This window comes from Mercenaria mercenaria, chromosome 3 (assembly GCF_021730395.1).
Source record: "Mercenaria mercenaria strain notata chromosome 3, MADL_Memer_1, whole genome shotgun sequence".
Taxonomy (NCBI): Eukaryota; Metazoa; Mollusca; class Bivalvia; order Venerida; family Veneridae; genus Mercenaria; species Mercenaria mercenaria.
Genome location: NC_069363.1, coordinates 87,050,909 through 87,076,026, shown reverse-complemented (window position 1 = coordinate 87,076,026; position 25,118 = coordinate 87,050,909). Strand labels below are relative to the sequence as shown.

Sequence of the window (25,118 nt, the reverse complement as noted above, 5' to 3'; positions counted from 1 at the left end):
AGTGGGGTAGGGTAACCTCAGCATTTAAAGATTGAGGAAGATAGCAGGTGCTGTCTGGTCATTGCCAACCAGGATAGAACTTATGACATTTTGCAAGTCGGACGGATGGCTTAAAACCATAGTATTGAGCTTAGCGCAACCACACCGCGTTACAGGGCAAGGGATTTGTGGTCAGTGGCCAAAATCAATCCAAGCTGGGTCATTTGATTTATTTTTTGACCTTTCAGTTTTATTGATTAACACTTTTTTTTTTGGAATATTTTAGTTTCTTCAAATAGCTTTTTAAGCTTTCAGTTATCTAGGATAGATTTTGAAGAATTTGAACATATAAATTGTCTTAAAATCTCTTTAGTGAGAATTTACAAGAAATTGGTTAAACATGTAACTTCAACAGACAGTTTCTCGGGGAAAATTTGAAAATATCGTAAAATGTAATCCAATTTATCCGGAGATTTAAAATGAATCTTCAGCAGTAATGAAAGAGGAATTTAGATATATTTTTGAGTTAATTATTTTATTAACTTAATGTGTAAATATTATTAAGTCTAATTCCATTACGGTTTGTAGTCTGTTGATACTTGAACTTTTTAAGTTGTAATTTGTTAGGCTGAAATAAATTATTTCCTTGATTATCGTCTCAAGATTTGAAATTATTCTGTCAGTAAGTCTGCCCTATTTCTTACTATCTGTGTACATGTGGGTTATGTTAGTAAGTATAAAAGAATATCCGAGATGTAAAAATGAGTTTGGAGACTAAAATTGAAGTTCTCTTTTTAGCTTGCTATACGAATGTTGTGAGGTATTGAGGTATTAGTATGCCACAGACGTAGGCACTTTGGTATACCACAGACGTAGGCACTTTGTTAACAATTCTTAGCAAGCACATATCTTAGTTATTATTCATGACAATTGAAAAGTATGTCACACATCTCTTTCCAATGATAATACCAAATGAATGACATAGGTTCTATAACTTCTGCTTTCATTTTAATGAAATTATGCCCCTTTTTGTACTCAAAATTTTGTTCTGCTAATTAGTTTCATCAAGTCAGTGACAGTTTACACAGTCATGTCTTTGCCATCATAATTCCAATAGTACGGACTCAGTTTAGTAACTCTCAATATCGTTTTGATAAAATTGTCTCTGCTTTTAAATCAAGATATTTTTTTAATACAAATTAGATTACCTCGGTCTGTTTCTTATGTCTATGTAAAATTTATAATATATCAATTCTGGATCATTTGACGAAATTGTTTGTTACTTTCAAAGAACAGGTTAGACAATGGGTAAGTTCACTCATGGCTGTCACATATATAAGTTCAATATTGTTAAACATTGTTGTTTAAACTGTACAAAACTTACACACAAACTCTTTTATTATTTACTTTAAGGTGATGACCCAGCATCCATTTCATCATCTGGTACTGAGGATGAGTCATCAGAAGATGAAATCCAAGGTACAGTATACTTCAAGGTTAAAAAACTTCAGATTAGAGACCATACTTACCATTGGTCGATTTCAAAATTTTGCTTAGAAACAATCAATCAGGATTCAGTGCTACAAAACTTCAGAATGGAAAGTATTATCCGAATGCAGCCTTATGATTGGTCAGTTTCAAAATTTCTGAAAACAGAAACAACCAATCAGGATCTGAGGATAAAACCATTCTTGGAATGCAACCCAACCATACATCAAGTTCAATGTTCAACTGTGAAACAGTCAGTCAGATGCTGGAGTTTTGAGTCTGGTCTTTATTGTATTAGAGCGAAACTACACAATACTTCTCAGTTATCACACAAACTGAAGTAACAAAGTAGGATAACTTTGGTTTAATTTGATTCAAATTATGGCTCTTTTTTTCCGCTGAAGTTTTACATGCAACTAACAATCAAGCTGTATCTGGGTTACAATTCTATATATTGGACTGGGAATTTCATATTATGCTAATTCAGTTAGGTAACTGGTTGAATTAAACAACTATATGTATTCCAACAAAACTTCACACAGTAAACCTAATGATAAAATCTACAAAGTTCAACAACTCTTGGTTGAATTTGATTCAAATTAATGACCCTTATTTCCACTTAGAAAATTTGATTTGAAGTTTTATGTTGAGCTCTTAGTATCAACTGTATGTATTGGATTGAAACATAACACATGGCTGGACATGATTGAATCTGCCTTTGCGACCAGTGCAGATCTTGATCAGCCTGCACATCCATGCGTTCTGATCATGATTTGCACTGTTCGCCATTCAGTAAGTATCCCATTTTTAAAGCTAGGGGACTTCTGTATTGCCACTGTGATACTCTGTCACTTATTTTAGTTTGAAGAAATAGATCAGTTACTTTTTTTCAAGGGAATCATTACTATAACCACTTACTTACCACATCATTGCAGCTTTCTTAAGATCAATGACTTGTTGATTAAAAGAGCACCTGGTACGACTAAATTTGGCAAATTACTCGGCGTCTGATCTTTTCCGAATTGATAAAAGAAATTTATTTTACTTGATCATGCGTTATTTTTTTTTTCCACTGCAAATAACTTGATGCCAAAAAGCGAATTAAATTTTCATGATGGGCCTTCAGACTATTGGTTCAAACAGACTTTTGGGAGCTATCTGTTACACGATTGTGGATTTTTGTCTGATTGGCTCGGGATAGTCGTATATTGAAGATGTTTTTCAAAATATGGGCTTGAATTTCATTTGTCTACATGGTGATGTATAAGGCAAATGGACTTTTTTGGCAACGAAATATGTCTGGTTATGAAATGTCTATATATAATAGATTTTAACAATTATAATAAATGGTTTCTTGCATGCTGCAGGTCTGAAAAATTTGTTATATCCGTTTAGGTGCATTTTGCTCCAGCTTCATGAGTGAGGTATTCTGTTATCGAATCCTTCACAGGGATATATGCTACATATTGCTTTTGCCTTCACTGTCAGTCTGTCCGTCCGTCCGCATTAAGCTTGTCCGGCTTTCACAGGTCAAACTGGTGGCCGGATTAAGATGAAACTTCACAGGAGTGATCAGTACCAAGCCTAGTTGTGCCTATTGCCGGCTAAAGGAGCTAAAAATAGAAAAATCACAGGTCAAACTGTTGACGGGATTTCGATGAAACTTCAGTGGAGTGATCAGTATCAAGCCTAGTTGTGCATATCACCGACATGTTCCGCTGCGCTGCACAAAATGGCTGCCATAGCTAAAGAAAGAAAAATCTTGTCCGGCTTTCACAGGTCAAACTACTGGACCGATTTCGGCGAAACTTCACATTAGTGATAAGTACCAAGCTTAGTTGTGCATATCGCCGACACGTTCTGCTTCGCTGCACAAAATGACCGCCAATTGATTTTCGCCCTGTATACCAACATACATGCCCCTCTTCCATCCTTAGAATACATAGGAGTGAGACATATGATTTTGTAACAAAAACACCATGTCTTTATTGAAGTTATTTTGACATAGAATCTTTCATAGGGATATATGAGCTACCTTCTTTAGAGGGGGTATTACCTCATAGAATCCATCACAGGAATATATGAGCTACCTTCTTTAGAGGGGGTATTACGTCATAGAATCCTTCACAGGGATATATGAATCACCTCCTCCTTTAGAGGGGGTATTACGTCATAGAATCCTTCACAGGGATATATGAGCCACCTTCTTTAGAGGGGGTATTACGTCATAGAATCCATCACAGGGATATATGAGCCACCTCCTTTAGAGGGGGTATTAGGTCATAGAATCCTTCACAGGGATATATGAATCACCTCCTCCTTTAGAGGGGGTATTACGTCATAGAATCCTTCACAGGGATATATGAGCCACCTCCTCCTTTAGAGGGGGTATTACGTCATAGAATCCTTCACAGGGATATATGAGCCACCTCCTCCTTTAGAGCGGGTATTACGTCATAGAATCCTTCACAGGGATATATGAGCCACCTCCTTTAGAGGGGGTATTACGTCATAGAATCCATCACAGGGATATATGAGCCACCTCCTTTAGAGTGGGTATTACGTCATAGAATCCTTCACAGGGATATATGAGCCACCTCCTTTAGAGTGGGTATTACGTCATAGAATCCTTCACAGGGATATATGAGCCACCTCCTTTAGAAAGGGTATTATGTCATAGAATCCTTCACAGGAATATATAAGCTACCTTCTGAAGGGGGCACTCTGTCTGCTGAGTTCACTTTACAACTGGGTCAAAATAAATTTAACAATTGAACTGAATTGAAATTAACCTAATTGGCATTATGTAATAATGATGAAAATAAGATAAATGGAATAGAACCGAGATGTATTTGACAGATTACGCTTAATAAAAAAAATGATGTAAATTTATCATGGTAATATTAGAGGCTGTGCTATTGATTGGGGTATGCAATTACAAGATTGTTTATTTTATCTATTTAAGTAATGTTGTAATTGGTGAATTCTGATTGGTAGACAGGGATATTGATAAATGTGAAAATTTACCCATCAGTCTTAGTTTCCAGATAAAAATGAGAAAACCGCCCAGAGAGGATCTCAATTTGAAACCGAATACACAATTGACTAAATGACTTAAAAGACAAAATTGTCAACCCATGTTCCAACGAAATTGTTTTCACAATAATATGGTGTTTTGTTTCATTCAATTTGTAACAAAGTTGGTTAGATTTCAAATTAAGCCTGACAGGCTTTGAAATAGAGTAAATTAAGACTTTCAATGGCAGAAAAAAACAGTAGCCGTCAGCCGTCAGAGGATCACAACAATCGAAACCAATCAAAATTTAAACTGTTTCATCATTTTATACTGCTGAACTTAAGTTAATTGACAGCGGTAATATGAAATACAGAATGACAGACAACTTAATTAATTAAGTCTGGCATATTAAGCTGGCAGACAAAATATTTGTTGCTATATGAAAATGCAAATTGGAGACTGAGGGGATTTATTTCCTATGTAAAATGTTGACACATAGCTAGTATCTCCCCCATATTCTGGGGAGACACTGACATGCTGTATTTGGTTTGATCTGTCCATCCATATGTGGGTATGCCCATCTGTCTTCTCCTTGATCCTGTCCACTCTATATCATTTTATACAAAGGATTTTCAGATAAATTGTTCATAAATGTTTGCCATTATGTGCAGACTGTAACTTTTCGTCATTTTGCTTCACTGGTTAAGTTCGCAAAGTGAGGTTGATCGTTTAAAGCTCTGTATCTGTTTTATCCCTTAACCTTTACCTTGCTGGCAAGTGATTCTGCCTTTGCTACCAGTGCAGACCATGTCAGCCTGTACATACATGCAGGTTGATCAAGGTCTGCACTGTTCGCTATTCAGACAGTATATTTTCAGTGAACACCTTTTCGAATAATAAATGGTATTGCCCAGATTGAATGATGGACTTTTCCATGCCATTTGCTTTCAAAGCCTATTTCAATTAGAGAAACCGTTAGCGAACAGCATGGATCCTGAGCAGACTGCGCGGATGCGCAGGCTGGTCTGGATCCATGCTGGTCGCAAACGCACTATGTTTTCTCATGGCGCGGCTCATTTATGAATAACAGTTTATGGCCATTTATTTTAGTTGAATGATAAGTTTTTACCAGCCTGGCAGATATTGAATTGAAAGTTTCACAAGCTTAGAATAGAAGTGGATAAAACATGGTGAAAGGTGCATTTCCATTAACTTTGAATTGTATTTTGGCAAAGTTATCCCCCATTTTTTTGGACTTGGAAAATGCAGGTTTACATTTTGCATGGAATGAAGTCTCCAAAATTAACACAGGTACATGGTTGAAACTTCACACAAATGTTGGGTGATATCACATCATCAGGTCCCATAAGTCTTACATGAATTTGGATAATGTACCTATTCTTAGACAGAAAATTCCATTTCAGATAGTCGAGTGGGCGGTCATGAGGCAGTGCTTGTTAAACTTAGAAAATTCAGTTTAAGTTATTTTTTTATTATACCAGATTTATATAGCGCCCTTTTCATGATCAATTTCATGTTCAAAGGCGCTTTACTTAAGTTGTACTAGTCAGCGCTATCTCAGTAACGGTATATAGATGTATTAGATTGAAACTTCAAACAATGGTTCAAGGTCATTATAGATTTAACAAATTTAGAATTTTTTTTCCTTTTTCGACTTAAAATTCGGTTGTTAAAAGTTTTGCTTGGAACAACTAACAAGCTGTACGTCATGCAGTAACAACTGAAATTGAACACTGTTTTCCAGTCATCAGCTCTGTTGTCATAACCAAGTTTTTTTAAATTTAATTTAAATTATGGCCCCTTTTTCAACATAGAAATTTGGGTAATGTTTTGCATGAAACTATCAAGCTTTATCTTAGTAACAACTATATATATTGGAATGAAACTTCACACAATTCTTCCTAGTCATCAGCCCTACTGAAATAAATAAGTTAGACAACCTAAGTTTAGTATATATTGGTTTGAAACTGTCACAAAATGAACCTGCATAACAAAGTTAGATAACTTTTGGTTGAATTTAATTTAAAGCATGGCCCCATTTTTTTCTTAGAATATTTGGTTAAAGTGTGGCGTTAAAATAACTATAACGCTGTTTCTCCGTAATAAGTGGAACTTCACAGACGTGCGAAAAGAAGCAAGTTAGATAACATATTGGTTGAATTGAATTCAGATAATGTCTCATTTAATTCACCAAGAAAATTTTATAAATGTTTTGCCTGCAATTTGCTTTCATTTCCGTAATAGAATTTAAATTTGTTTTATTCTGTAATAAAAATAACTTGGTTTCATAAATATTTCCAAGTTATGGCCCATGTTAAAGTTAGAAGCTGCCAAATAGCTGTTGTCCTTCTGTCCACTTCAGTTTCTTGTTACCAATAAGTCAAAATATTTTTTTATAAGATATGGTTGTCAACTTTCATAAGTGAGCAGTTAAAATGGCAAATCTAACATTTACTCACAACTTTGCAATTTGTAGTAGCTAGTTGATGTCAGTAAAATACAAAAGCCATATTCTTTTTTGTCAAATGATTTTTCTCTTCCAAAGTTCTTTATTTTATAAAGAAGCAATTTAGCTTAGAGAAAGAGCTTTTGTTCTTCCCTGTTATTTATGTGTTCATACATAAGTAACGTAAAACTTAAAAGTAACATTAATATGTCTGTAGTGACAGTCTAATTTCAGGTCTGTGTTAAAAGTTTTTGACACATTTTTTGATGTGTAAACATACTTTTGAGGGGAAGTGTATAATTGAAAATAAGAAGTGAGACCTGTCATGTAACAAATCAAGTTTGAAGGCATGCTTTTATAAGAAACTGTTAATTTCCATCATGGAACCAATTTAAATCTCAAATATTTTGACTTAAATCTGCCTTAATATTGATGTTAAACTATATTGCCTTTGAAATCTTGATGGTGGAAGGCGTTTAAAAGACAGAAAGCTTGAATTGTTTGTCGTAATTTATTTGGAAGAATGACAGTAAACCGAATTGAAGAAATTTAAACTGTTAATATTGAAATAGGAGAATGTCTTTCTCTTCAAATGTATTAAAGAAAATTGGTTTTGAAACAATAAAAAATGCATTTGTTGTCAGATTTTGAGAGAATGCAACACTTGCACTTAATAGAGCCGATAATTTGGATGTCGAGAAAAAGTAGGGACGAAGATTGAGCTACTGTGATGGGATGGAATTTATGGAAAAACGGCTGCATGTGTTCTGGATTGCATTTGATACCCACAAAAAAACCGACCTCTGGTTTTTACTCTTTTCTTCAAGTGCATTTTATTGAAATACAGTGAAACCTGCATTTGTGGCCACCTCTGTTAAGCAAGCACTTCCCTGAAGCAGCAGATTGGTTCACTTTTAATATCTACTTTTCGTTCAGATTTGAAACTGTCTTAAGCAGTCACCTGCGTTAAACAGTCAGATTGTATCTCTCCTTTTGCATGCTGCATAATACAGGACTGGTCTGACTGTTGTATCTTTATAATAGATTTTGAAATGAATACAATTTTTTTTTTGTATCCTGGTAAACTGATTTGTGCACTAAAAAGTGAAGATTTGACATACTTTTATTTTTGTTCTATGTAAAAAAAAAACAAACATTTTTTTTAAAAAGGCTGTCTTACCTGCGGTCAGAAATTGATTTTACTGAAAGTTATCTACAATGGGATACATGAGTCTACCAAGTCTGCCCGATTTGTGGAAAAAAATCTGGCCATTAATGTTTCTTGCAATGGTCAAAAATAAAATATAAATTTTTGTACTTGAAGAATCTTGCTGCTGTTATTTACCTTTCGCAAAGGTGGTAACATATTTTTTACAGTCATTTGGACAATTTCATTTGACTTTTATTCCCATTAAGATAGCAGTCATTTGGCGATATTTATTTGAAATGTACACTTAAAGAAATTTGTCAGCCCAAATGACCAGTTTTGACAAGCAGATCCATCAAGTTTTGTGTTCTGTCACTTATTTATGAGTATTTCATGCTAGGTCATCCTGATTTATAAAGTTTTGTAAGTTCAAAAATAGTGGAAAAAAGCTGACCACTTGTCAATCAACATTTATGACAGGACTTGTTGTTTTTGTGTGGATCTTAAATAAAACTGTCATCAAATGCACCTGTTTTTTTTTTGTCCATGTGGCGAATAAGAAATTATTTGATTTGCCATTTTTCAAGGATCAAAGGATAGATAAAAAGGATAGATAATTTCAACTTGGAAATGAATAAATTGAATTCACAGTCTCCATTCAGATTTCAAAGAAGAAACTTTATTATAATAAAGATAATCATGAGAAAAGGACTTTATTTCTCATTTTCTATCTTCATATAATTTTGGTGAGAAATTTAAGAGACTCTTTCCCCTGTTTTAGATGAGAGTTTTGAATAATAATTTAATTACTTCCCTTTAACAATAAATTAACTTGTAAAGTGCAACGTTTTTAAAAACGAAACAGGTGTAAAAAGAAAAAAAAAAGTCAAAATACATTTCTCTGAAAAAAAAAAAATGAAACTGAAAAAAAAAAAACATAACAGAAAACTAATGTAACATGTTCCTGAATTTTAACAGAAGAACAGTTACTGCATTAAACTTCCTGTATGAAATAATAAACCCAGTTTCTGATGATACCAGATATTTTTTAAAGTTGAAACATCTTTCAGTGATAGAAAATGCAGACAACTTGTAATTTATAGATATGAATGTCTTTGATATGTAGAACTTCTGTCATATCACAGTAGAATTTAAGACCATATTTTAAAACAGATCTGCAACATTTATGTATTTTCTCCATAAAAACTCCTGATGAATGTTAAAAGCACGACACTGTTACATTTCATGAAACAGATTCTGTGTCTTCAGGTCACAAGAATTTCTGAATATTCAGAATCAACAGAATATAGTAGATGTCGTTTTTTTAGCTCACCTGTCACAAAGTGACAAGATGAGCTTTTGTGATCGCGCAGTGTCCGTCCTCTTTCGTCCGTCCGTGCGTGCGTCCGTCCGTAAACTTTTGCTTGTGACCACTCTAGAGGTCACATTTTTCATGGGATCTTTATGAAAGTTGGTCAGAATGTTTATCTTGATGATATCTAGGCCAAGTTCGAAACTGGGTCACGTGCCTTCAAAAACTAGGTCAGTAGGTCTAAAAATAGAAAAACCTTGTGACCTCTCTAGAGGCCATATATTTCACAAGATCTTCATGAAAATTGGTGAGAATGTTCAGCTTGATGATATCTAGGTCAGGTTCGAAACTGGGTCATGTGCCATCAAAAACTAGGTCAGTAGGGCTAAAAATAGAAAAACCTTGTGACCTCTCTAGAGGCCATATATTTCACAAGATGTTCATGAAAATTGGTCAGAACATTCACCTTGATGATATCGAGGTCAAGTTCGAAACTGGGTCACGTACCATCAAAAACTGGGTCAGTAGGTCAAATAATAGGAAAACCTTGTGACCTCTCTAAAGGCCATATTTTTCATCGGATCTGTATGAAAGTTGGTCTGAATGTTCATCTTGATGATATCTAGGTCAAGTTTGAAACTGGGTCACGTGCGATCAAAAACTAGGTCAGTAGGTCTAAAAATAGGAAAACCTTGTGACCTCTCTAGAGGCCATATATTTCATGAGATCTTCATGAAAATTGGTCAGAATGTTCAGCTTGATGATATCTAGGTCAAGTTCGAAAGTGGGTCACATGCGGTCAAAAACTAGGTCAGTAGGTCAAATAATAGAAAAACCTTGTGACCTCTCTAGAGGCCATATTTTTCATGGGATCTGTATGAAAGCTGGTCTGAATGTTCATCTTGATAATATCTAGGTCCATTCTGAAAGTGGGTCATGTGCCTTCAAAAACTAGGTCAGTAGGTGAAATAAAAGAAAAACCTTGTGACCTCTCTAAAGGCCATATTTTTCATGTGATCTGTATGAAAATTGGTCTGAATGTTCATCTTGATGATATCTAGGTCAAGTTCGAAACTGGGTCAACTGCGGTCAAAAATTAGGTCAGTAGGTCAAAAAATAGAAAAACCTTGTGACCTCTCTAGAGGCCATACTTGTGAATGGATCTTCATGAAAATTGGTCAGAATGTTAACCTTGATGATATCTAGGTTAAGTTTGAAAGTGGGTCACGTGCTTTAAAAAACAAGGTCAGTAAGTCAAATAATAAAAAAAACCTTGTGACCTCTCTTGAGGCCATACTTTTCATGGGATCTGTATGAAAGTTGGTCTGAATGTTCATCTTGATGATATCTAGGTCAAGTTTGAAACTGGGTCACGTGCGGTAAAAAATTAGGTTAGTAGGTCTAAAATTATTAAAATCTTGCGACCTCTCTAGAGGCCATATTTTTCAATGGATCTTCATGAAAATTGATCTGAATATTCACCTTGATGATATCTAGGTCAGTTTCGAAACCAGGTCACGTGCTGTCAAAAACTAGGCCAGTAGGTATAAAAATAGAAAAACCTTGTGACCTCTCTAGAGGCCATATTTTTCATGAGATCTTCATGAAAATTAGTGAGGATGTTCACCTTGATGATATCTAGGTAAAGTTCAAAACAGGGTCACGTACCTTCGAAAACTAGGTCAATAGGTCAGATAATAGAAAAACCTTGTTACATCTCTAGAGACCATATTTTTCAATGGATCTTCATGAAAATTGGTCAGAATTTTTATCTTGATAATACCTAGGTCAAGTTCAAAACTAGGTCACTATGTCAAATAATAGAAAAAACGACGTCATACTCAAAACTGGGTCATGTGGGAAGAGGTGAGCGATTCAGGACCATCATGGTCCTCTTGTTTTGGTAAAGGTAAAGGTATTAAGGCATAGTTTTCTTTTAAATCAACATGGTTAGTCCAAGTATGTCTCCAACTAAAATGGATGGAACAATTTATTTACTTACAGCCAAGCCATTGTAGTGGTGCCTCTTTGGCATGAAAGCTGGAAATGTTACCAGTTTAAGTAATTACCCAGCAGTGAAAAATTAGACAAGATATTGGCCATGATCGGGAATTGAACCAGGGTCACTAGCTTTGTGGTTCAGACTGCTATGCACTAACTCCCTGTGTAGTTCAGGTAACATGGTATCAGCCCACAGTCACAGTTTTACATACCAAGATGTGGCAAGATTGATCCTAAGCTGAGGCCAGTGGTCACTTGGTAATCAGGCTGGGTAATTTGTCAAGACTGAGCTGTGTCTCTTTAAATTACTAGATGACACTGTGTGCTTGATGTCTCACCTCCATAATAGAAGTCCTTTAATTCATATTTTTTCTCACATTTTTAGCTCCACTATTCGGAGAATAGGGGGACTATTCTACTTGCCCTGGCGTCTGTGTTGGCATGAGCTTTCTTGGTTAAAGTTTTTCGGCAACCTTTGTTTTTCTGTCATATCTTTGTTACTATTGCTAATACCTTACTGTAACTTCACATAAACATTTTCCAGCATACAAACAAAGTATATGCAGGGGCTGGGCCCATTATACCCAAGGTCAAGGTCACCAAGGTGTTATACTCTGGTTATTTTTAAGGTTAAAGTTTTTCGGCAACTTTTGTTTTTGTGTCATATCTTTGTTGCTATTGCTTATATCTTACTGTAAGTTCACATAAACACTGTCCAGCATACAAACAAAGTATGTGCAGGGGCTGGGCCCATTATACCAAAGGTCAAGGTCACCAAGGTGTTATACTTAGGTTATTTTTAAGGTTAAAGTTTTTCGGCAACCTTTGTTTTTCTGTAATATCTTTGTTATTATTGCTTATATCTTACTGTAACTTCACATAAACATTGTCCAGCATGCAAACAAAGTATGTGCAGGGGCTGGGCCCATTATACCCAAAGTCAAGGTCATCAAGGTGTTATACTTAGGTTATTTTTAAGAAAGTTTTTCGGCAACCTTTGTTTTTGTGTCATATCTTTGTTGCTGTTGCTTATATCTTACTGTAAGTCCACATAAGCATTTTTTCCAGCATACAAACAAAGTATGTGCAGGGGCTGGGTCCATTATACCCAAGGTCAAGGTCACAAAGTTGTTATACTTGGAATTATTTTCATGTTAATTTTTTTTGAAAGCATTCTTTATAGACATATCTTTGGTTCTTTAAAAGATAATGACTTGAAATTAAAAATATTTCTTTATAATGTGTGTTGCAATCCCGATAACTCTAATTGTATTTTTGACAGAATTATGCCCCTTTCATACTTAAAATATTTTGGCAATCTTCGCTTTCTTGATGTTACTTTAGTACAATGTAAGATAAAGAAACTTGAAATGTATCTTTATCATCATCATCTGCATGAATGGTAACAATCCCAATAACTCTGATTTGTATTTTTGACCAAATTATGCCCCTTTCATACTTAAATTTTTTGACAATCTTCGTTTTCTGGACGTAACTTTGATGCTATATAAAGTAATGACTTGAAACTCAAAATATATTTTTACCATCATCATCTTCATGTGTGGTAACAATCCCAATAACTCTAGTTTGTTTTCTTGACAGAACTATGCCCCTTGGTGTATCTTCCTTTTAAAGTAGAGGTCTCTTATTGAGACATTATATTCACTTTACTGTCAAACCGCCGAATAGTGGAGCGCGCTGTCTTACGGACAGCTCTTGTTCTTGTTTGTTGTTGAAATCTTGTCTCATGTCATTCTGAACCATTAGTTTAACGTTTAAGTAGAGGAATGTCCCTCTGAAGCTTAGTTTAATGCTAAAGTAGAGGAATGTCCCTCTGAAGCTTAGTTTAATGCTGAAGTAGAGGAATGTTCCTCTGAAGCATAAGTTTAACTTTTAAGTAGAGGTATGTCCCTCTAAAGCTTAAGTTAAATGCTGAAGTAGAGGAATGTCCCTCTGAAGCATAAGTTTAACTTTTAAGTAGAGGAATGTCCCTCTGAAGCATAAGTTTAACTTTTAAGTAGAGGAATGTCCCTCTGAAGCTTAGTTTAATGCTGAAGTAGAGGAATATCCCTCTGAAGCATAAGTTTAACTTTTAAGTAGAGGTATGTCCCTCTAAAGCTTAAGTTAAATGCTGAAGTAGAGGAATGTCCCTCTGAAGCATAAGTTTAACTTTTAAGTAGAGGTATGTCCCTCTAAAGCTTAAGTTAAATGCTGAAGTAGAGGAATGTTCCTCTGAAGCATAAGTTTAACTTTTAAGTAGAGGTATGTCCCTCTAAAGCTTAAGTTAAATGCTGAAGTAGAGGAATGTCCCTCTGAACCGTGAGTTTAATGCTGAAATAGAGGAATGTCCCCCTGAACCAGGAGTTTAATGCTGAAATAGAGGAATGTTCCTTTGAAGCTAAAATTTAATGCTGAAATAGAGGAATGTCCCTCTGAAGCATTAGTTTAACTTTTAAGTAGAGGTATGTCCCTCTGAAGCTTAAGGTTATTAAGTAGAGGTATGTCTTTAGTGGCCTCCGTGGCTGAATGGATAAGGTATCTGAGATATTTCTCTCTGTTTAAACCTTTAGTTAGAAGTGTGACTGTATTGCAAAGAAATGAAGCGGTATTAAAAGGTTTCTATTGGTCTACTTCGTAGCTTTGAAATGGAGAGAGGACAGGTCACTAGCATCTTGGAGGAAAGTTGGAACACGTGTTGCCTTTTATAGAAGAAAGCATTGACGTTTGTTCATAATTATTTGATCTATAATTTTATTTCAAGGATAGAAGCCAGAGAAAAGTTTAAATCTTGGCTCAGAACTGATATATATTAATCAAACTTTGTCTTAGATTTAACATGAAGCAACAAAAGTGTTGCTAAGTATGTATTTGTGTCAGTATTTGGGAAAGGTGGTATTTGCTGAAGTAAATGCAGAATACATGCTTAAAAGGATTGTCTTTGTTGTTATGGCATACATGTGCTGATTTAAAGATATCCAATTCACTAAAATAGTTAATTTTTAGATACTAACATTATATAGACATAGATAATCTTCGTCAAATGAATTTAACTTTACTAAATATATAAAGTCTGTTTTTTTTGTAGATAAATGTCATGTGTAACAGTTATTTGTTAAAAAAAAAAACTTCCAGTTTTTTATTCCCCGCGAAGGTGGGCATATTAAAATCGCACTCTGCGTGTGTCCGTTAAATTCTTGTCCGGGGTGTAACTCTTCCATCCATAAAGGGATTTTGAAATAACTTTGCATAAACGAAGTGTCATGCGCAAGACCCAGACCCCTAGCTTTAAGGTCAAGGTCACACTTAGAGGTCAAAGGTTTACATGGTCTGTTTCGTGTCAGGTCCATAACTCTGCCATCCATGAAGGGATTTTAAAAGAACTTGGCATAAATGTTTACCATAATGAGACGACATGTCATGAGCAAGACCCAGACCCCTAGCTCCAAGGTCAAGGTCACACAAGTCAAAGGTTAACAGGGTATGTTTCGTGTCTAGTCCATAACTCTGCCATTCATTAAGGGATTTTGAAATTACTTGGCATAAATGTTCACCATAATGAGACACGTGTCATGAGCAAGACCCAGACCCCTAACTCTAAGGTCAAGGTCACACTTAGAGGTCAAAGGTTAACATGGTCTGTTTCTTGTCCGGTCCATAACTCTGCCATTGATGAAGGGATTTTGAAATTACTTGGCATAAATGTTCCCTTTAATGAGTTGAGGTGTCGTGTGCAAGACCCAGACCCCTAGCTCCAAGGTCAAGGTCACACTTAGAGGTCAAATGTGTTTCTTGTCTGGTCCATAACTCTGCCATTTATCAAGGGATTTGAAAATAATTTGACACAAATGTTAACGATATTGAGAAGATGTGTCACACTTATGACCAAGGCCTCTTAGTCAAGGTAACAAAATGATATGTGATTTTTTGCGAATACAACTGTGGCATTCTTGGGCCTACTTCAGGGGCATTTGTCACCAATAGGGACAGCTCTTGTTTAGGCCTAGTGCACATTTATACTGTGCACGGATATACATGTATTTAGGTGTGTGCTATTTTAAACCTAAAACACAATAATGTTTTTATGCACAAACATGTTAATTTCATGTATACATAAATCAAATACTTTTAGGTAATTGTTTATATTTTCAAATATGACGTTTGGTTTAATATATCTTTAAAGGTGGTTAATCCGATTTGGTCAACATAATGGTTTTGTTCTACATTCATATCTGATTTTTCATGCTTATTTGTGTTCAATGACTGCTTGATAGTCCTAGGTACTTTCATATGCTTTTCCGATCCAGGTTGCCTAACCAAGACAGAGTTATTTTAGCAGAGGTATGATTTAATAAGCATTCTTTGCCTAAGGATTGACATGAATATAAGAACTATTGTATTGCATTTGTCAAAGATTTGTTTTGAAAATTATATATTTAGCTGAAATTTATTTGAAATGTTAAGTTTGTAAAGTTATTATTACCTCCCTTTGCCTATCTTGGTTTTAAGTTTGTAAAGTTATTATTACCTCCCTTTGCCTATCTTGGTTTTAAGTTTGTAAAGTTATTATTACCTCCCTTTGCCTATCTTTGTTATACATGAATTCTGAAGCTACATACTGTTTAAAACATGCCTTTGGTTTATATTCTTGGAGTATCTTGATATCTGTCAGATACAAATATAAAACTAGAAATTAGATTGAATTTGAAAGAAGCAGTCTGTTTTTAAAAAAAAGCTTCATATTAAAGGGAGGTAATTACTATATTTCATAAAAAAAAAGAATAAGACATACAATTTTCATAGAGTTTCAGTGTAATTGGCAGCATTGTTCCTTAAATAAATCTGGAACAGAATAAGTGAAAATTAACTGAAAAAAATGCCATGAAATGTTGTTTAAATACAGCTATTTACCTGCCTAGAGTGAAATTTTTCAGCATGTTCATTATCAGAAAGTATGTATTATAGGAGACTGAAGAATGGGTAAAAAATTTTTTAGACATTGGTAAAAAGGCAAGAAGAATGAAGATTGTTGATTTTCTCCATAATTTCAAAAGTGTTATGATGATTTACTCCATTCTCTATATTTTTTGTTATTATCCTCCGACAAAGGCGGAAGAATATAGTTTTGGCATTGTCTGTCTGTCTTTCAATCCGTCCATCTTTCTGCCCGGAGCCATATCTAAGAAGTGGTTGGGAATATTTAAATAAAACTTCATATACTTGTTCACTACTATGGGGAAATGCGGCCCGTCAAGTTTCAGTCAGATTGCCCAAGTAACACCAAAGTTATGGCCCTTAGAAATTTCTTGCGTTAACTATATAGGGTACTTGGTATAAATATGGCAATTTCTGCTTCATAACTTGTGACATATTTGACCTAGAGCTATGAAACTTGAATTGAATTTAGATCACCATAATGTGGTAGTGCACCCACAATTTCGTCAGGATCTCTTCAGTAACTTTAGAGTTATTGCCCTTTGATTGTTTAAATGAACATTTTTTATCAACATGTGAGGGTGTGTATCCACACCTGGTCACCCCACCGCCCTGGTACCCACTCCCCCATCAAAATTTTTTTAATTTTCCAAACCTTCCATTAATATTTATCAGCATGTACTCTTCCCCCAACTTGCTCCTCCATGACCCTTATCATGCAGCTGCCCTTCATTCCCCCACTTCCCCCAACAATTTTTTTATGAGTTAATGTCATCACTTGGTTGTTGTTGGCGTTGGCGTTGCCTGGTTAAGTTTTATGTTTAGGTCAGCTATCTCCTACACTATCAAAGTTATTGCTTTAGAACTTGCAACACTTGTTCCCCATCAATAGCTCACTCAGTACAGCAAGAAACATAACTCCCTCCTGCTTTTTGCAAGAATTATGACCCCTTTTGGACTTAGAAAATCAAATGTCTTGGTAACGTTTTATATTTAGGTCAGCTTTTCTCCTAAACTATCAAAGCTATTGCTTTAAAACTTGCAACACTTGTTCACCCTCAAAAGCTGACACTGTACAGCAAGAAATATATTCCATCCTGCTTTTTTGCAAGAATTATGGCCCCTTTTGGATTTAGAAAAATTTTGCATTTAGATCAACTTTTCTCCTTTGCGGTCAAAGCTATTGCTTTAAAACTTGGAACAGTTATTCGCCATTAAATGCTGACTCTGCACAGCAAGTACTATAACTCTGTATTGCTTTTTGCAAGAATTATGGCCATTTTTGGACTTAGAAAATCATGACTAGGACAATATTTCTATTATACAGAGACAAAAAAATCAGATGAGCATCTGCACCCTCTAGTCAGTGCTCGTTTATTTTCCATCAATATCTATTATCAACATGTGAATTTTTTTAACCTCACCCAGTCACTCCCCCGATCCCCCTTTTTAAAAAAAGAATTCAAACCTTCCATGAATATTTATCAACATGTGAAGTTGTAACCACAACCGCCACCACCCATGTACCAGATTTCTTACTTGATTGTGGTCTCTTAAGGACATTTGTTCTTTTAAGTTCAAATGTACAAGTTAAAGTTCGACACTTGGTGCCAAACTACTCAAATACAATATTTCGTTCTAGTTACACTTCAAGCTCACATTTCAAATAACTCCATATAATTCTAAAAGCGAAGAGTAAACACATTCCATTCAAAATAATTTCATTAGTCAGGATCAACCTAAAATACATTTATTTATATGTACATTTAAAATATTTGTTTTCTGTTAATTTGATCCGGACTAATGAAATTATTTGCTTCTTAGTAACACCCTTAACTTTTTACCGGATATTTTTCTTTGCCATTCCTCACCATAAATTTACCCATTCGGCAAGGGATACCAATTCATCAAATTTGCTTGTTTAGTAGGATATCTTGCAAAAATCGCATGTCAGTAACTTCATACCACTGGTTACTATTGCAGCACCCACAATTTATAGATTTTTGAGAGAAAAAAGTTTTGCCTTAAATGTGAGAATAAGTCGCTTTAACTTTTAGCCTGCTGGCGGCAAGTGGTTCTGCCTTTGCGATTAGTGCAGCGTAGCCAGCTGGCGGCAAGTGATTCTGCCTTTGCGATAAGCTGTGTAGCCTGCTGGCGGCAAGTGATGTTGCCTTTGCGATTAGTGCTGTGTAGCCTGCTGGCGGCAAGTGATTCTGCCTTTGCGATTAGCTGTGTAGCCTGTTGGCGGCAAGTGATTCTGCCTTTGCAATTAGTTCTGTGTAGCCTGCTGGCGGCAAGTGATTCTGCCTTTTGAGATTAGTGCTGTGTAGCCTGCTGGCGGCAAGTGATTCTGCCTTTGCGATTAGTAATGTGTAGCCTGCTGGCGGCAAGTGATTCTGCCTTTGCGAATAGTGCTGTGTAGCCTGCTGGCAGCAAGTGATTCTGCCTTTGCAATTAGTGCTGTGTAGCCTGCTGGCGGCAAGTGATTCTGCCTTTTGTGATTAGTGCTGTGTAGCCTGCTGGTGGCAAGTGATTCTGCCTTTGCGATTAGTGCAGTGTTGCAGTGCTGGCAGCAAGTGATTCTACCTTTGCGACCAGTGCAGACCAAGATCAGCCTGAATTTTGGTCAGGCTCATCATGGTCTGCTCTTTCGCCATTCAGTCAGTGAATTTTCAGTGAAAACCCCTTTGAATAATAAATGGTTTTGCCCAAATTGAATGACGGACCAGTCCATTTGAAAAATTTGGCAAAGTAAAGGATAAGGTTTTGTGCTTGTGTGTTTCCATACCATTAACTGAACATGCTCCCAGACATACTTCAACCAGACTGAGTATAAAATATCAAAATTTAATAAAATATATATAGTATTACGTTGATATATTGTAAGTGAAATCAAATTCTTGTGTAAATTTTAAACCTGTCTTGTCTTTTAAATTGTAGATGTGGATTTAATTTCAAAGATAGTTGCAGAGAAATTTTTTCTTGTTTACTTATGATAGTCATCTTTAAGGGGAAAAGATAGGAATATGAAAAAAAAAAAAGAAAGGTTTTGGATGACCTCATAAAATATATTTCCTTCAAGATCGTGATTCACAGACTGATTTCTAAGCTGTTCTGTTTCACTTAAGACAAAATTAGACAACTCTATATTGGTCAAAATGCCATCAATCATAAAGTAACGTTTCATACTTTAGATAAGTATATAAATCACTTGTATTTTTTTTACAGCTTATGTTTCTGACAGATATCACAAATTGAAGAGTAAGAGAAGCATTTGATGTCCACTGTGTCAAATTTGACCATTTCTTCTGAACTCTAATACAGGGAAATAAAATAAGTATGAATAATTATGGCCACAAATTAGATATTTTTGTGAGTTTTATATTTCTAATGTTCATTTGTAAGTGACCGCTTGTCAAAAATAATAGTGATAGATAGGTCTAAAAGAAGAAATTACTCTCTTGGATAAGAATTTGTTGTCCGGCTAGAAAGAAAAAAAATGAAATATATATCTACGTACTGTCTAAGATGTGCCAATTACTCCAAAATTAATGACGACCAATATGTACCTGCTGATTTATAGAAAAGTTCTCTACTAATGGTCATCTGAAGTGACCAAATTGATTTTTAAAAAATGCATGAAAATTAAATTAAAGAAAAACATCTTGAGTGTCATTTTTGAGATAGCTTAAGATGCTGTACAAATTTTGTAAAAACAGCAAGTTAACTGGTCTTATGTTTGAGACACAGTACAACACCAATTGCTTGAGATCACAAAGAGTGTCAAATATGTTTGAGTTATCCATGGATTTGATGATCCAAACATAAATAATATTAGGAAAGTGGCCCAGGACTACAAAAATTGTTAAAATGTAGTCAGTTGCTCAAACCATCAATGCTGTAATGATTGGTGCTAAACTGTATTGAATGACTTTTACTTGGTTTTACATACTTCACCATTTTAAGCATTTTATCTGGGGGTCCTTCAGTGTTAGAAAGGGTCATAATAATTAACTGTCTGGAAACTAATTATGTCTCCCAAAACACGGTGGTGTGGGAGACATATTGATTTACTCCTGTCTGTCTGTGTGTGTGTGTGTCACAAATCTCTTGTCCGCACTCTTTAAGTCAAACAGTTCTCATCCGACCTTCACCAAACTTAAACAAAATGTGTTTGACAATAAGTCCTCGGCCAGGTTTGATAACTAGCCAAATCAGCCCAGGCACTTCGGAATTATGGCCCTTGAATTACTGAAAATACTGATTCCAGTGATAAATGTCTTTGTATATAAAGACAGACTTACTATTCAGATGATTAGGCAGTTGTGGGAGACATGCGCTTTTCTCAAAAGAAGCTCTAGTCTTTGGTGGATTAATTTTGTAGAATTTGATCTACATGCATTGTCCATTTGAAATGATTGAATATCCTCATCATTAATGATGTTAGTTTACAGTAACATAATATATTTTCACAGAGCTCTAAGTTTTCTATAGTTAGAATTTGAATTTTAGTTTGCAATGATATCATATGGGAATTTTGTTCAGCAAATAGGGCTATTTTTAGAAATACTATCATTTTAGGGGGTTGGAAGGGGAGGGGTTGTGGGGTTACAGATGTAGTGAAATAAATTCCTTGTCAAAGTTTCTTTTTAGCTCATCTGATTTTTTGAAAAAAAATGATGAGTTATTGTCATCACTTGAGCGGTTGTCGGCGTTGGCGTCGGCGTCGGCGTTGCCAGGTTAAGTTTTATGTTTAGGCCAGCTTTTCTCCTACACTATCAAAGCTATTGCTTTGAAACTTGGAATACTTGTTCACCATCATAAGCTGACCCTGTATAGCAAGAAACATAACTCCATCTTGCTTTTTGCAAGATTTATGGCCCCTTTTGTACTTAGAAAATATCAGATTTCTTGGTTAAATTTTATGTTTAGGTCAACTTTTCTCCTAAACTGTCAAAGCTATTGCTTTGAAACTTGGAATACTTGTTCACCATCATAAGCAGACCCTGTACATCAAGAAACATAACTCCATCTTGCTTTTTGCAAGATTTATTGCCCCCTTTGGACTTAGAAAATCAGTTTTCTTGGTTAAGTTTTATGTTTAGGTCAACTTTTCTCCTAAACTATCAAAGCTATTGCTTTAAAACTTGCAACACTTATTCACCATCATAAGTTGACCCTGTACAGCAAGAAACATAACTCCATCCTGCTTTTTGCAAGATTTATGGCCCCTTTTGGACTTAGAAAATATCAGATTTCTTGGTTAAGTTTTATGTTTAGGTCAACTTTTTCTCTTAAACTATCAAAGCTATTGCTTTGAAACTTGCCACACTTGTTGACCATCATAAGCTGACCCTGTACAGCAAGCAACATAACTCCATCCTGCTTTTTGCAATAATTATTGCCCCTTTTGGACTTAGAAAATCATTTTCTTGGTTGAGTATTATGTTTAAGTCAACTTTTCTCATAAACTATCAAAGCTATTGCTTTAAAACTTGCAACAGTTTTTTACCATCATAAGTGGACACTGAACATCAAGAAACATAACTCTATCCTGCTTTTTGCAAGAATGATGGCCCTTTTTAGACTTAGAAAATCATGGGTAGGACAATATTTCTATTACACAAAAAAAAATCAGATGAGCGTTGGCACCGGCAAGGTGGTGCTCTTGTTTTACATAATTATGGAATGCTTACAAAATGTCACTCTGCAAGATGGACGCTTTTTGTCAAAATGTAAGTTTGATCATTGTGGAATTGAGACTGTTTAGCTCCTTAACAAAACTGTTTTCGATGACTATACATAGGCTAATTACAATAAATGTTGTGAATTTCACTGTAGTTGGAATGAAAATTGTTAAAACCCTCAGAACTTTTCTAGTTTTTTTCCGTTAAAGCCATCAATGTGGTCATTGTGGTCAGAAATTTGTCATAATTAAAAAAAGGGAAACAGAAGGACTTGGTGTCAATGAAAAAAGAAAAGAAAATGACTCTCTGACACTCTTGAAAATAGTCCTTTCCATACAGTTCAGATTTTATTTGATATATAATTCTTCATTATAATGTTTTATGTCAGCTGTAACAGCTAATGGCAAAACACCTAGCTTTATTAAGTTCTGTAATTGTACTGTTTAATTGATCAGATTACAGTCATATCAGCAGATCACATGTAAATGCCAATTTGTTGGACTTGTGAGTTCTGATAGAAAGAGTGACTGTTTCTTTCTACATTTTTGATATTTCTGACTTGAATGGTAAAAGAACATTGCAGTATTATATTACATTTTTATGAGCAAGATTTTCGCCTGCTTCTTTCGTGCTTTTCAAACTTTTTTCCTGTGATGTTTTTTGTTTCCTATATTCAATTTTAATGCATATAGTTGAACCTGCCTCAAACCATCTGTAAAAGACAGTCACTTACCTTCAGCAACAGGTCAGCTAACTTTCCAAACTGACATGTTTCTTTTTGTTGCAGGCTTACATTGCGATGCATGGCCCAGGGTAATCTGTGCTTGCGGGGAAATCCACTATAACCTTTTAGTTTTTAATTTCAGCTTGTCGTCTGTAGCTACCTGCCTTAATTAACCAGTCAAGCAAGTGACACAATTTGAATGTACTTCCCAATTTAGCTTCTTACAATATTCTTAACATAATGTGTCAAAGGTAGTATTACAGTCTAACCTGTACTAACGGTCACCTCCGATCAGCGGTCACCTCCGTTCAGCGGCCATTTTATGACGCCCCCGACGGATTTTCCTCTATTTTGTCACTTTATTCAGCGGCCACCTGCCGTCCGCGGCCAGCGGCCACCGAAATTGCCTCCCGACCGCCGTATTTGACTCCTTTCAGCGGCCATTTTTCTTCCAAAACCAATTATTTTTAGGCAATAATCGCAGAAGATACCCGATTTTGAGAAGCACGTGGTTGCTAAGTTTCGCGTGACTTCACCACAAGAACGACAAAATGACATGAGCTTCTCAATTAAAACTGAAAACCAAAGGTGTAATCCCCTTTTGTTATGATCAAATGGCCAGTAATTATCGGTAATTAGCGTGTCACCTCGTGTCAATTTTGTTGTTCACAGTTTGACCTCGGTTAAAGATAATACTCGATAACTAATTTGTAGCATAATATTTGTGATTTTTTTTATACTTTTTTATACTTCTGTCATCAAAATACTAATAAATTTATACGAAATTAATTGTGTTTGAAAAAAGTATAAACCACTCTATCTTTTACGGAACGTAACGGCAATCTTAGAATTAGCGTAGATAATAAGCGCCGAGAGTAGCTTCCCTTACCAAAATGGCGAAAATGGTAAACAAACTGTTTTGAAGTTGGAAAATTGTCTGTAACAATTTTTGTAGTAAAAAAAACCATGCCGGAGTGTCAGATTGCTAAGAAGACCATTCGTATTGCGAAGGCAAATGCACGTCATTGTATCCTGGTAAAATAATAATGGAAAACCCAAAAAGAAGTGGGCCTAAAGGCTATAGACTGGTCAGAAGTCTGAAAAATACATATACTGGCTGCACCTCCGATCAGCGGTCACCTGGCTTAAGCGGTCAAATTGTCTGCTTCCCTTGGCTGGCTGCTTAAGACAGGTTAGACTGTATTGTGCGTTTTGTTTATTTTTGGAGTGTCACAAGTACGATTATGGATCTTACTGTGTGACCAGTATGTGGTCATGCATGACAGTTTATTCTGGAAAGTCAGCTGTACATTTGATCAATATTGTGCCCACAAAAAAAATTTGGAGAGGGGTGGGGGGGCCGTCCATCAGTCTGTCCCTCTGAATTTGTGCCTCGCATAAATGTTTTTGACCAAGAATCATCAGACCTCACAGGATTGTTACTCAGCATGTGAAGTTGTGCACTTTGTGTTCTGTTCGGGATTTCACTCAGCCATACCAGCGATATGGTCCTTTATTTAGTGAAAAGTACACATAAAGTGCTTAAAAGTTTTTGTGCATGTATCTTAAAAAAATATTTCAGCCAGAGTCGTGGAACCATATAGACTGACCAAGAATTTTGGGCACCTGTGTCCATTTATATACTTGGGGAAGTTGCCAGTATCTTCATGCATGTTGGGTGTTGCCAGTATGGTTGGAGAAATTTGTTCATTTTGGAGTCTTGCCAGTATGGAAGGACATCTGTTTGTTTTGGAGTGATGCCAGTATGGATGGACATCTGTCATCTTGGAGAGTTCCCATCTGTTGTTTGTTTTGGAATGTCGCAAGTATGAATGGATATCTGTCATCTTTGAGAGTTCCCAGTATGGATGGACATCTGTTTGTTTTTGAGTGTTGGCAATATGGATGGACATCTGTTCATTTTGGAGTGTTGAGTGTTGCCAGTATGGATGGACATCTGTTTGTTTTGGAGTGTTGCCAGTATAGGTGGACAACTGTCATCTGTGATAGTTCCCAGTATGGATGGACATCTGTTTGTTTTAGAGTGTTGGATGTACATCTGTTCGTTTTGAAGTGTCTCTAGTATGGACAGACATTAAAGTGTTGCCAGTATGGATGGACATTTATTTTTGGAGTGTTGGGTGTTGCCAGTATGGATTGACATCTGTTTGTTTTGGAGTGTTACCAGTATGGATGGACATCTGTCATCTTGGAGAGTTCCCAGTATGGATGGACATCTGTCATCTTAGAGAGTTCTCCTTGTGGATGGACATCTGTTTGTTTTTGGGGTGTTACTAGTATGGTTGGACATCTGTTCATTTTTAAAGTGTTGCCAGTATGGATGGACATCTGTTCATTTTGGAGT

The 25,118-nt window shown here is 35.6% G+C and overlaps 1 protein-coding gene across 13 annotated transcripts in view; it reads left to right on the top strand.

Annotated features, from left to right (window-relative positions):
* Nucleotides 1–25,118, top strand: part of LOC123524155 (caspase activity and apoptosis inhibitor 1-like) — a 179,842-nt gene that overhangs the window by 129,196 nt on the left and 25,528 nt on the right. For all 13 annotated transcript variants that reach the window (XM_053539180.1, XM_053539176.1, XM_053539169.1 and 10 more), the window contains one exon: nt 1,393–1,458. In XM_053539180.1, coding sequence (XP_053395155.1) covers nt 1,393–1,458 — 66 coding nt within the window. The remainder of the gene's footprint in view (nt 1–1,392; nt 1,459–25,118) is intronic.